Genomic DNA, 13,153 nt, shown 5'->3' with positions numbered 1-13,153 from the left:
TTCACTTCATTCTGATTTATTTAGCTGAACAATGGCAACAAATTATCATACGGTAATTTTTAATCTAGATTTCTTATAAATACATGGAGACATACGCATCCACATACACTGATATAGATGCATGCACGCACATACAATCAAAAGTTAGTAAGTCACATTGCTAAGCTTAGAAAAGATCACTTTTATCTCTGTCATACTAATGTTTGTATCATTCCCACTTTGGCAAACTTGAATGATACTGCAAGATTTATATATACACTTTTCATATGCAATTCTTGATTACGATGGAAATAGGAAGGTTTTATACATTTCACATATTTAACGTATTTATTTTCACATTTTGAGAGCCTTTTTCATTGCTGTAATATTCTTTAGGTTTGCTTTGCCTTTATGATAGTCTGCTTCAGGTTGATAGTTTGAGAGCACTTAGAAGAGTGATTTTTCCATTATAAATGCTTATTTCTTGGAAAGTTAACTAGAAATAGTTTTTGTCCTGATATGAATTTCTTCATAGATCATACAGAAATATGAAGATCTGCCAAGGCATTATGTTATTGTTTTCCAGAAGTGGTCTGTTCTCACATGTTGCTTTGAGGAGATGGATTTAGCAGATTAGAAAGTATGCTTCAAACCTCATTATTTCATAATGTTAGAGATGGCTCATCAAAAGGTTTATTTTCATTTAGCGAAGGTCTTAAACAAAGTGGCTGTCTTTATTTATTTATTTTTTTTATGGGAGAGTTTGGAACTGGGTGCATACTAGCATACTATTCCGACTTTTAACTACTAGGCCAGAGTGGAAGCCATCATGTAGTTGTCGTGTGCTAATTATGTGTTCATTTTCTGGGAAGCCGATGTTATCTGAGCTAAGCTGCTACAAGTTTATCTTGCTTTGTTGGTGAACTTGTTTGACAGTGAACTTTTCTAAATAATTTGTGGGTTAGAGTAGCTTAAAAGTGCTTTTTGAGGGATGGTTTTATGAGATATAAAGCCTATTTGAAGTTTGATTCTTCTGCTGTGCACTGGATGAAAACAGGTAAACATATTCCAGAAATAGATGTGTGAGCTTAAAATGTAAAATTACTATCTTCAGATGGAAGAATCGAGTAGATTTCTCCTGACCAACTTATGCCTTCTGTCTGTGATCTGTACCGTGGCATTCATCTTCCTGTACCCAACTTGATTCAAAAATGTATTTATGAAAGAGATGCATTGTGATGGTTATCAGTTTCATTCCTTGTAAAGTGGGAAGGTCGTCTACATAACAACAAGATGAAACACCTCAATGTAGTTCTTGCTGGAAGTGCTTGCAGATGCTATCATATTGTACATAATGTTTAGGGAGAAGAGTAGTTGATGGCAGATATTATACATAGACTAGTGATGGTTATCAGTTTCATTCCTTGAAAAGTGGGAAGGTTGTCTACATAGCAACAAGAGGAAACACCTCAATGTAGTTCTTGCTGGAAGTGGTTGCAGATGCTATCATATTGTATATAATGTTTAGTGAGAAGAGCAGTTGATAGCAAATATTACACAAAGCAAGGTCCGCTGAATCGGGCCGAACTGCCTGGTTCAGCCTGTACCGAGCCAACCCAGTAGGGGACTGGGTCGATTCACCTCTTTTTTTCGGAACTGGCTCCGAACAGGCCGGAACCGGTTCCGAACTGATAGAAACCGGCTGTGAACCGTCCGAACTCAGTCTAAACTCTGAACCGGCCGGTTCCTTACGGAACCAGTGGGAACTGTCTGGTTCGCACCGAGTCAGACTGTTCTGAACCTACCCCCCTCGCCCTCTCTTCATTTTGCTTTAAAAGATGATTGGGAAGGCCTAAGAAGCAAGATCCGCTGAACTGGTACCAGAACCCATATTGGTCGGCGGCGGGCGAGTCGGTATGGTACCTGTTTGGCACCGTACCGACACCCAGTACGCTTGGGCGGAACCGACACACCCAAACTTTTTTAAAAATTTTTAAGTTTGATAAATTGGTAATCATTTTTTCAACTTTTTAATGATTTTAAGTATAATTTGATATTTTTGATGTTTCTATAATTCCAGTGCAGCCTAAATGATGCATTTTGTTATTTTAAAGTAATATAAAATATAAAATAATTAGTGAGATATCATATGCTGCAAGAAGCAACATGAAATATCATAAAATCAACCAATGAGGTAAAAAATATAAAATAATACAATCAATTACATATATGTAAAGTACAATATGTATACCGATATCTAAAATTTTGTCGAGTGGCGATGCCTTTCGTAGATATTCGGATCATAATATAATCAAGTGGCACATCAGCCCATCTCTCTAACCAAGCGGCGTTGTAGTCCTGTATGTTCATTCCATAAGAAACATGCTCTGAGTTATAAGCACTCTTGGATCTCTCGCTGAAGCTTTGCTTTTGAGAGGTGTTCTCTGGCTATTATATGCCGGCAGCAAAATCCGACTAGTGAGATTCTCCAGGCTGCGTAGGGTAGTAGCCATCAAAAGGTGATGCCTCAGATGTACCATATCTATATCCGTATCCATATGAGTCATAGGCTACCTGTGGCTGCGAGTAATAGAATCCAGTATACGACTTAGAACCTGATACGTCTAAAGATTTTGTTCTATGTGTGAGGTCATCTGCAGTTGCATCATATTTTCTGAATGACCTGGAGAAGCCCGTCTTCTATATGCAATTGTATCCTTGTGGGCTCTACCAAATCGTGCACCGTTGTCTTTATCCAGTATAGCATGCATAAATGGAGACTCACCGGCGAATCGAACCTTCCTACGGTTGTGTCTCATAAACGGTGGTCTCATATCTTCTGCAGGGTGGTCTTCAATTTACCGATGTTCTAGTTTACGCATGCTACAGAGGATAGGAACCACGATGCAAGATCTGGTAGAGCCCACAAGGATACGATTGCGTATAGAAGACGAGCTCTTCGTAGTCATTTAAGAGGACACGATGCAGCTACAGATGTCCTCGCACGTGAAGCAGGATCGATAGACGTATCAAATTTTGAGTCATATAGTAGATCCTATTGCTCGCAGCTGCAAGTAGCCTATGATCCATACGGATATGGATATAGTGCGTCTGAGGCATCGTCTTCCGGTGGTTACTATCCTACGCAGCTCGGAGCATCTTACGGGTTAGATTTTGTTGCCGGCATATTCGGATGGGCCCCTCCACAACCATATTATTAGCCAGAGAATACCTCTCCAAGCCAAAGCTTCAACGAGAGATCCGATAGTGGTTATAACCTAGAGCACGTTTCTTATGGGATGAACATACGAGACTACAATGCCGCTTGGTTAGAGGGGTGGGCTGATGTGCCTCCTGAGTCTTGACTATCTTAATGATCCGGATATCTACAAGAGGCATCGCCATTCGACGAGATTTTAAATATCGGTATGTATGCTGTACTTTAAATATATGTAATTGATTGTATTATTTTATATTTTTCACGCCACTAGTTCATTTAAGGATATTTGTTGCTTTTTGCAGCATGCAACATCTCACTAATAATTTTATATTTTGTATAACTTTAAAATAATAAGATGCATCATTTAGGTTATACCGGAATTATAGAAACATCAAATTATATTTAAAATCATTGAAAAAGTTGAAAAATGATTACGAATTAAACAAACTTGATTTTTTTTTAAAAAATGGGCAGCTGGTTCAGAACCGGCATGCCCAAGTGTACCATATGTTAGTATGGTACCGGTTCAGTACCGTACCAACTTGCCCGTCGATTGTTCCGATACTGGTTCAGTGGACCTTGATACAAAGTAAAAGTTATTTATGTACTTCACTGTTTGCTGGTGTTCCATCCGAACCGGCATGCCCAAGTGTACCATATGTTAGTATGGTACCGGTTCGGTACCGTACCAATTTGCCCGTCGACTGTTCCGATACTGGTTCAGTGGACCTTAATACAAAGTGAAAGTTATTTATGTACTTCACTGTTTGCTGGTGTTCCATCGTTCTACGAAATGAGAAAGCTTTTTTTTTTCCCTAGAAAAAGCTTTTAGAAGAGTTTCTGTTAGATTGAGAGATTGTGCTATAGGCCGTTGTAGATGGTGGGTTTCTCCAGTAACCTAAGCTAAAGATGGCATTTATGATTTGCATATTCTCATCCGGGAGCTTTAGTGTGGCTTGAAGTATTTGGAATATTCAGAAAAATTAGTTGATTCATCCAAAAACCTTAAACAATATTTGACTGCATTTTGTGTAATGAAAGTGCCTTTAGCTGCTGAAATTCATTTTTATGTTGGAAAATTAAAAACAGATTTCTGATGGATGTCTGGTTTGGTGCTTTGTCTAGTGATGATTTTGTGTTATTGGTAAATATGAAGGACAAGCTTGTAAGATGACGGCTGTATGTGGCTGAGGATGACCATTCTTGATCAGGGATGTGAATTGTGGCTCCACCACCTTATGTCTAAGAGAAGCTTATGGTCTTTGGGTGTTTTTGATTTCAATGCCTCTGGAGATGGTGAGAATTGTAACACATGAAGAGCTCTGATGAAAACATGATCAATAAGGGTAATGTCCTTTCTTACAATAATTGGCCCATGGATCACATCTTTAAGATCTTCCACAGGAACATTTGTTAACTTATAATAGTAGCTAAGCACTTTTCTTGGACGGTTTCTTTTGTATTTCATTATTTTTTTCGTGTAGATTCAACTCAATGCTACCCCATCTAATTGTTCCTTTTCCCTTCTAATTCTGTTCTTACTATTTCTCATGTTAAAATTGAAAGAGAAAATTTTGGTCTGTACTGCTGTTATTGCCCCTTGATATAGGGGGTACAAATGAAAGATATAGGATCATGGTGTGATTAAAGCTAAACTAATCATTGACTGCTTTCTTCCATTGTTGATGCACTTGGTCCACTTATAATTCATATTTAGATGAAGCAAAGTTGTTTTAAACATTATTTCTAGTATCACTCATTCTATTACATATAAGCTTCATGCTTTTTGGCCTCCATTCTTTCAGTTTCTATTGAACTAACTCCTTCATGTCAAAAATTTTGGTATGGCATTATCTCTAGAAAAGTAAATACAATCCGCTAATCCAAGTCATAAATAATATTAACAGTTTCCAAAGATGGAGGCAAAGAGGAGAAGAAGAAAAGCCCAACTTCATCTCCTGTGAAGTGCTACTTTGTTCGCATGGAGTCTAGCTGGGCTATGGATAAGGATGAACCTTACATATTGTCTGACAAACTAATACATGAAGCACGTACTATTTTCATGCATGCACATACGGTTTCCAGTTTGGCAAAATATATGGCCAGGTTAAACTTCTTGATAGAATTATTCTATTTTCATATACATGCATTTGATGCAAGTACAGATGGGTCAACATGTTTATTTGCATTGTTGGTTGAAAACACTGTTCAAATGGAGAAATGCAGGTTTTCTTTAATCCTGTCAAAGACCATCAAGTTAGATATTGATCTCGCATCTGTTCATGTCAAGCAGATTGAAGACATACCATGCATGGTATCATTATATTTTTCCCACAGGATATCAAGTTTCTACTTCATGGGTATTTCTCTTTGTTTTGTGGCTTATTTTTGGATTCATATTTCTACTGTCAATTGCAATCTTGCAGGATGAAGATGGAAACATTGTGTATGATGAAGATGGTAAACCAAGGATCCATACCGATGGGACTGGGTTTATTTCAGAGGACTTAGCAATGAAATGTCCAGGAAATATCTTCAAGGGGCATTGCTTGATTCCAGGGGACATCCAGGTTTGCAACTTTATTTATCACTTTTCAACATATCAGGGAAAATCAATTTTATTACAAATTTGTGGAAAAAGGAGAAAACCTCTCTTGCGTGTCTTCTTGTTGGCCAAGGTACTTAGGGTAAGGACGTTAAACTTTTAGTTCACTGAAATTTCTTATGGCCTTGTAGCAGATCATGCTGGACCATTCTATTCTTCTATTGCATATATAATTGTAATTGATTGTTTCATGAAGTTTGTGTCCAATAAAATCACTTGCATAGTTTTTCATTGCTGACTTATTCATGTGAAAAGTGGATTGCTTAATATATGCACAGACAAATCTGGTAGCAGGCAAACAAAATTTTAAGACCAAAAACAATGGATTGATGCTGTTTGTATTTAACAAAATAAAAATGTTTTGATGCATACATTTAATATCTCTGAATAACAGAAATAAGAAGCATCTAAACTAGGTAGCAAAGTTGATGCATATGGAACACTGTTTTGTGCTCAGTTCCTGTAAGATATATGCCAATGTGCTTGGATGATTCATCCTACGATTCTAAATATAATCATGATAAAAATTTCACATATTCACAATTTTGGCCAGGTATTACAGTACTATTTGTTCCAAGCAAGGCCTGCCGTACCGGTACCGGTGGCCGGCCGGACCGGTACGGCGCGGCGCTGTGGTGGTTTTGAAAAAAAATTGGCGTACCAGGTTCGCACTGGTACGATGCCGGTATCAAGCAAGACCGGTATGGACCATGTACTGGTCGGTTCTCCTAAAAGAACACCTGGTACCGGATTCCACGCAGATCATGTACCGGTCTAGGGCCGGACCGGTACGGCAGGCATGGTTCCAAGGTTTTAAATCCTGTAAAAGGGGACTGTCCCGGTTTTTCCATGGAATGGGATGAGCTGCCATCCTGCAGGCGTTCCACCAGGATTTGAAACCATGGTTTACTCTATCTAGTCAGCCTAATCTAAACCTTGCTTGCAGGATTATCCTAGTCATTGCCCCTGTCACGCCCCGGATCCGGACATTTTTTTTTTTTGTGTTTTGCATCCCAGATCCGGCTCATGACATGGCCGTGCTATTGTAGGTTGCTGCCCACAATAACACGCAGCCTATGATAACAATATTATTTTATGAAATAAAACCAAATCCGATCAAGTTTATTGACTAATCATAAAGAAGCAAATACGGAGCATCTAATCAAATACTTGAGTTTGCAATATTACAACCCAAACATATTAACATAGATACTTCTAAGAGTCCCTATAACTATGCTTTCACTCCAATTTTCATTCACTCTTTTCCGCTCCAAATCGTCTTAATTATCTGAAATAAATAAAGAAAACAACAGGAGAGGTATGAGCTTGCTACTCAGTAAGTAACCATGTACTATCCCATTAGATCAAGCATAATTTTTCTCATGCCAATGCATCATTTGAAGAACTTAACAGAAAATAAAGCATTTCATAGATAAACTATTCAAACAGGTTTAAAAAAAAACAAAATATGCTTCAACCATGCAAGTTCATAAACATGATAATTCAAGCCTTATAAAAATGTTGCCATTCATCCATACTTTATAAATCTTACTCTCAGACGGGTGTGCTGCTATGGTCACTATAATCCCGTGACAGGGTTCGTATTCGTAGTCGACAAGTTTTATAACTTATTCTTATTCGTTACCAACTTTAACCTGTTGGCAGAGGGCCATATTCGTTGGATGCTAGCTCCAGAGGGGTCGACTGACCTCTATTTCTAGAGGTGGGCATAGCTATCTGAGAGTTCATAAATCATTATTCTTTTTCATAAGTCATACTTTCATACATAGGTTAGAAAATGACAAATGGCATCGTAATGTATAAAATTCATGATCATGCCACAAATGTCATTTTCATGCAATTTATCATAACCATAATTCATCGTAATGTATAAAATTCATAATCATGCCACAAATCTTATTTTCATGCAATTTATCATAACCATAATTTATATTGAAATATTTATGATGGATGCAATTTAATCAAACTCATTAATCACATGCAATCATATGCTTGATCCTATTTTTAAGAAAATATATCATAACAAATATATTTTTCATTATTTTATTCTTACGATTAAACAGTGATTTTTAAATTAATAAGATCAGTGCCAGGGTTACTTACCTTGATTCGCTCACGAATCTCTAGAACCAGATGACAATTTCACTGTACCTATCATCATCATAGAGGACAGATTATTTACCACTCATTCATCATTTTTTTTAATTATAATTTATTTATTTATTATTATTTCATTTCATTTAAATACATCTATTACCTTAATTCTCTATTTATTTAATTACATATTTATTATTATTATTATTTATTTTATTTTTCCTTTTCTTTTTTTTGTTTTTGTTTTTCTCTCTCTCTCTTTTTTTTTTCTCCCGATGCTTCCCCTCTTCCCGAAGTTTCCCCTCTTCTTCTTCTTCTTCTTCTTCTTCTTCTTCTTCTTCTTCTTCTGGTTCTCTCGTCCTCCCCCCTTTTTCTCTCGTAAGGGAGGTCGGGCTCGAGAGGGCCGAACGGCAATCGGCGACGCCCCTTCGGCCGACTGGCGGCGCCCGCGGGTGGCCGTCGCCCGCGGTGCCTGCGGCACCCGCGGCTGCGGCCGTGGCCGTACCCACGGTCCGCGGTTGCAGCCGTGGCCGAACCCACGGCCTGCGGCTGGCGGTCCCCGGCCTCCGGCGCCCGCAGTCGCAGGCCGTGCCTGCGGCCGGCGGTCCCCGGCCTCCGGCGCCGCAGTTGCAGGCCGCGCCTGCGGCCCGTGGCCGGCGTTCCCCTTCCTCCCCCCCTTTTTTTTTTTCTTTCTTTCTTGCTTCTCACCCAGGGAGACAGGCGTGAGTCGCCCCCTTTGTCCCACTAGAGGGGAGAAGGGAAAGGCTCTGATCCGGCTGCAGTCCCTACCGACGACTGGTGGGGGCTGCGGCCCAAACCAAACGGCACTTGTGGCCGGGAGCCGGCGACGCAGACGACCACAGGTACGCCTTCTTCCCCTCTTCTTCTTTTGTTTTATTTCATTATTATAAGGTAAAAAGGACACAGGGTTAGGGTATACCTTGCTATAAGGAGAAGCTGCGGCTACTCTCTCCGGCGGCACTGGTGCGAGCTCCAAACCCTAGCAGCGGAGGAGAAGAAAGGGGTTAGAGGCAGAGTGGGGTGGAGAAGGAGGAGTGCTTGGTGGATCTCAGATGCGGTCAATGGGGGGAAATTTTACAAACGGCTATGCTCATTCACCGCCGCAATTTCAGCGACGGTTGCGCGGGTTCATCGGCCATTCAAATGGCCGCCGCGGATCTCGCCCCCGTTATGCTCGAGAAGGCGCAGCCGAGGATTCCGGCATCTCCTTCGGCTTGGGCCTCACAGCCCCATTGCACGTTCGAAGGCATCTTGCTTTGTGTTTAAATGGAGTGATAATTGCTCAAATAAACTACGAGCTTAGAGAGCAGACAGATAATGTTTCAGAGCTGATGTTTAAACTAATTGTCTAAAATTATTGGATATTTATAATTCTGGACAAGAGTTCTCCTTTTGGATCTTGTGCAGTTCCTCTAGCATTAGTCATTCTTTGGCTATCCAAAACTCCCATAAAATCATATTTTGTTCCTTCTCATCAAAGTTGAGCTCCAATTGGATTAAGAATCTCTTGTATTGTTATATGCTAAAAAATCATATCAGATAGTGGGAACCCACCGGATTTCCCTTTCTTCATCCTGATCTTTCTTTCCTTCCTCTCTTTGTCTTGATACACTTCCACTACACCTTCATTGGCAAAAGATGTGGGCCCAAGGGCACATTAATTTAGCAACTATTGTTTTGACATGGTCCATTTCAATGTTTTGAAAGACGGCTGAGGTATGCGGGCGGTCAAGGGATTGCATAACACCAATGTATCATGTAGGCTGCAGGGCCACATTAATTTAGCGGCTATTGTTTTGATATGGTCTATTTCAATGTTTTAAAAGGCGTCTGGGGTATGAGGGTGGTCAAGGGATTGCATAGCACAGATGTATCATGCAGGCTACATGTGCGGTTAGTATTTTAAATATTTAAAAATAAATAAAATATGTTAAATATAACAATGTAGCAATGGTGTTTACAAATAATAGCAATATTAACAGGAATAACATCTAGCATAATTAACATATTGATATTAATGTACATGTAGCCATCCCATGTGAAACACATATCCAACTAGATTATGTAGTGGCACCATGTTCAAGGGCCCACAAATGCGATCAACGTATGCAACTGCACAATGCTAATCTTGCTGCATATATGTGCAAAGTGCTAGGCAAACTGCCTTTTCGGCCCATATTAGCCAAACTATATACAGAAACTGCATATAAGTTAGCGGTGTGGTCAAAGGATCGCAGAGGCATATGCAGCCTCATGCACCACATTTTAAAGACCGGTCGATTTGATATGAACTTACTTCCCAGCCTTAGTATCCTTTTGGGGCTCAACATATCAGCTCTATATTCGACATAAAACAATAGTCACTCCCATAACAATGAAGTGACATCCACTCATTGTGGCTTATGGGGCCTCCATTAAATTATTGATAAAATATTTAATGATCAAAATCAATCATAGTCCTTTCAAATTGGTGTTTCACACCATTGATTGTGATCTCACTACTAGAAATGCCTAGAAACCAGAAAAATATGTTTTGGTAGCATCTAACATGCATCAAGTGGATGCAAAATGGATGGCTTTAATGACATGATACAAGGTTTTGTTATGATCTGAGCATCACAAGTAATTTAATTTTGATATATAGAAATTTTAAGATATGTAGATGATGATCAACAAAGTGGATTCTCACTTTAGATGTCCTATCATGTATTCTAAACATTAGCACAATGGGCATCATGGCACCCACTTAAGGCATAGTTTTGGATTAAAATTATCGGTATAGAGCTTTGATTTGGAATTTTGGATGGCCCATAATCTATTTGGGACTTGTTAAATCTTTTACCAAAGATTTAATTTGGTATGTAGTCCTAAGGTTTTAAGTTCTGGCAAGACTAGAGGCATCCCGACCGCCCCATCCTATTCCTATGAGAAAACAGTATCGGGACGAGGTCGGGACTTCGAAACCTATCCATGCAGGGAGAGAAGAAGAAAGATGAAAGGAAAAAAGAAAGGATAGATGAAGAAAACGGAAAAGTGAAAGGAAAGAAAGAAAGGGAGAATAAAGGAAGGAAAGAAGTAAGAAAGGTAAGAGAAAGAAGAAGAATTAAGAAAAAAAAATAAAGGGACAAGAAAAAGAAAGGAAAAGAAAAGGAAAGAAAGGAAGGTAAAAGAAAAAGAAAGGAAGGAAAGAAAAAAGAAAGAAAAAAAGATGAAAAGGAAAAAGAAAGAAAGAAAGAAAAGAAGAGAAAGACGGAGGATATCTATCGGGATGCATAATCGGGACCACTACTGGGATAAGGTAGGACAGTGGGGCAACCTCTTCCATGGAGAAATTAGGACACCCCCATCCCACGGAATTTAAAATCTTGTTTAGTCTAAAACTGAAGACATTTGAACAAGGTCGGAGGAACCGGTATCGGGTACCATGCTGGTTTTCCGGCGGCATAACTTGGTACGGGCCGTGCCGAGCCTGTACTGAGAGAGGGCATGGTACCGTGGGAGAGAGAAAAAGAGAGAGAGAAGGGGGAGAGAGAGGGAGGGATGCCGGCAGAGGCCGGCCGAGTCTGCAGGAAGCAAGGCCGCGGTCTCCGCCGGCATCCCGACCTCTCCCTCTCCCTTCCCCACTCTCTCTCTTTCCTTCTCCTTCTCTGGCTCCAGTAACGGATCTCGTTTCCATTATCAGAACCATACCGGTAAGCCACCGGTACGGCTCGGAACGACCGGAACCGTCCGATTCGAGACAGTTCCGCCAACCTTGCATTTGAATGTTAGGCTCACAAAAGTAATATTAGTCAAAATTGGGACTATATTGAATAGAAGGCTTCATGGTCAAAAGGCAAGATACTAGACATATGATTGATGTCAAGGCCCACCATATCAGTACTGGTTGGCGTACCGGTGGCTGAAGTGGAACCAGAATGCAATAGCTCGCCACATAGTTTTCTTCTTATCCTTCATCCACATTGAGTCTATTCTCTGCTGCTTTGAATCTTTGTTGGGAAGAGCATGCGGATATACATCATGGATTGTCGCTCCTAGTGGAATCTCTCTAGATAACTTCTTTCGGCTACCAACACCACCCAGCACGGATGCAATCCGGCCACGTTCTCTGCCGATGCCCTTCCTGACCAAGGTTGTCCTCAAGAACTCTGAATCTTGCCTGGTGCTCCCAGAACCACCGTCCGACTCGTAGGAAGAGGGTCCAAATCGAGCCCTATGTTTGCCTACCTCCTCCTGCTACCACTAATCATCCAAGCTTGCTTGTATGGCAGCCTGGATCTCTGCCTTCTCCTCATCTAGATCCTCAACCTCCTCTGGCTTCCTAGAGTGATAGGAAGGTGGCTCGACGTTTCACCTCCGCCTTCTTCTTGGAAATCCTCTCCTTCGTTTCTTCGACCTCAGCGGATTCTGCCTCATCAGCACACGGATCTCGCCTGGACAATTCGGGCACGTAGCAACCTCACCGAAATTTCCGGCTAAGTGTTGCTTCAACCTGGTTACCCCTCCTCTCTTGAAGACCTTGTCGCAAAAGTTGCATAGAATCTGGTGCCGCTCTCCGACTCTTCATTCATAGGACCAACCAATATCACACTTTGTGGGGTTGGTTTTTCATGAACGCTCCATTTCTACCATAAATTTACAGCATATCAAAAATTTAAGCCAAAATAGAAAATTTTGGCGTGATCTCCTTTTTTTGGCAATTTCTAAAAACTATTTTTTTAAGCTACTTATTAACAAAATTAAAGAAATAAGATAGAAGAAAGAAACCACACCTTAAATAGTCTCCGCTGGATTTTTTGAGAAGGACCTCTTCCTTAATTTGTGGGCTATCTCTCAAATCTGCCCTTCTCTGGTTATCCCTCGGAGACTTATTCTCCTCGCTAGATTTGTAAAAAAGAAGAGACTCATTCAGTTTTTATAGCTGAACGAGAGGAGCCGCGTGAAGTTTACTACTTTGGCTTTTCAAATTTTGTCGCCGAACGGCGACAAAAACAAGCGCGTGGCCAAAAGCCGTGGCCCTTTCAGCCACGTGCTTTGACATACACGGATTGTGGCCGAAAGGGCCATAGCCCATGACCTGTGGCCGAAAAAAGCCACAGCGTACGCGTTGTGGCTTTTCGGCCACAGTAAAAGAAGTGGCCGTTGTCGGCCCCTTCTTTTAAAAACCACAACGCCGCGCTGTGGTTTAAAAATCCACAGCGCGCAGCACCAAG

General features: G+C 40.5%; 1 protein-coding gene and 1 long non-coding RNA gene across 4 annotated transcripts in view; one reads left to right on the top strand and one right to left on the bottom strand.

Moving 5' to 3' along the window:
• LOC103708395 (probable RNA-dependent RNA polymerase 5) overlaps window positions 1–13,153 on the top strand; it is a 43,890-nt gene that overhangs the window by 9,854 nt on the left and 20,883 nt on the right. For all 3 annotated transcript variants that reach the window (XM_039129327.1, XM_008793316.3, XM_008793300.3), the window contains 3 exons: window positions 5,107–5,305; window positions 5,426–5,513; window positions 5,626–5,769. In XM_039129327.1, the coding sequence (XP_038985255.1) occupies window positions 5,107–5,305; window positions 5,426–5,513; window positions 5,626–5,769 (431 nt within the window). The remainder of the gene's footprint in view (window positions 1–5,106; window positions 5,306–5,425; window positions 5,514–5,625; window positions 5,770–13,153) is intronic.
• Window positions 6,794–10,991, bottom strand: LOC120111646. The gene is made up of 2 exons (XR_005513103.1): window positions 8,860–10,991; window positions 6,794–7,976 (listed from the first exon to the last, which is right to left on the bottom strand). It is a non-coding gene; the product is annotated as an uncharacterized LOC120111646 (long non-coding RNA).

Source organism: Phoenix dactylifera, chromosome 8 (assembly GCF_009389715.1).
Source record: "Phoenix dactylifera cultivar Barhee BC4 chromosome 8, palm_55x_up_171113_PBpolish2nd_filt_p, whole genome shotgun sequence".
NCBI classification, from domain to species: domain Eukaryota; kingdom Viridiplantae; phylum Streptophyta; class Magnoliopsida; order Arecales; family Arecaceae; genus Phoenix; species Phoenix dactylifera.
Note: the sequence above shows the minus strand (reverse complement) of the source record. Positions and strands in the feature narration are given on the sequence as shown.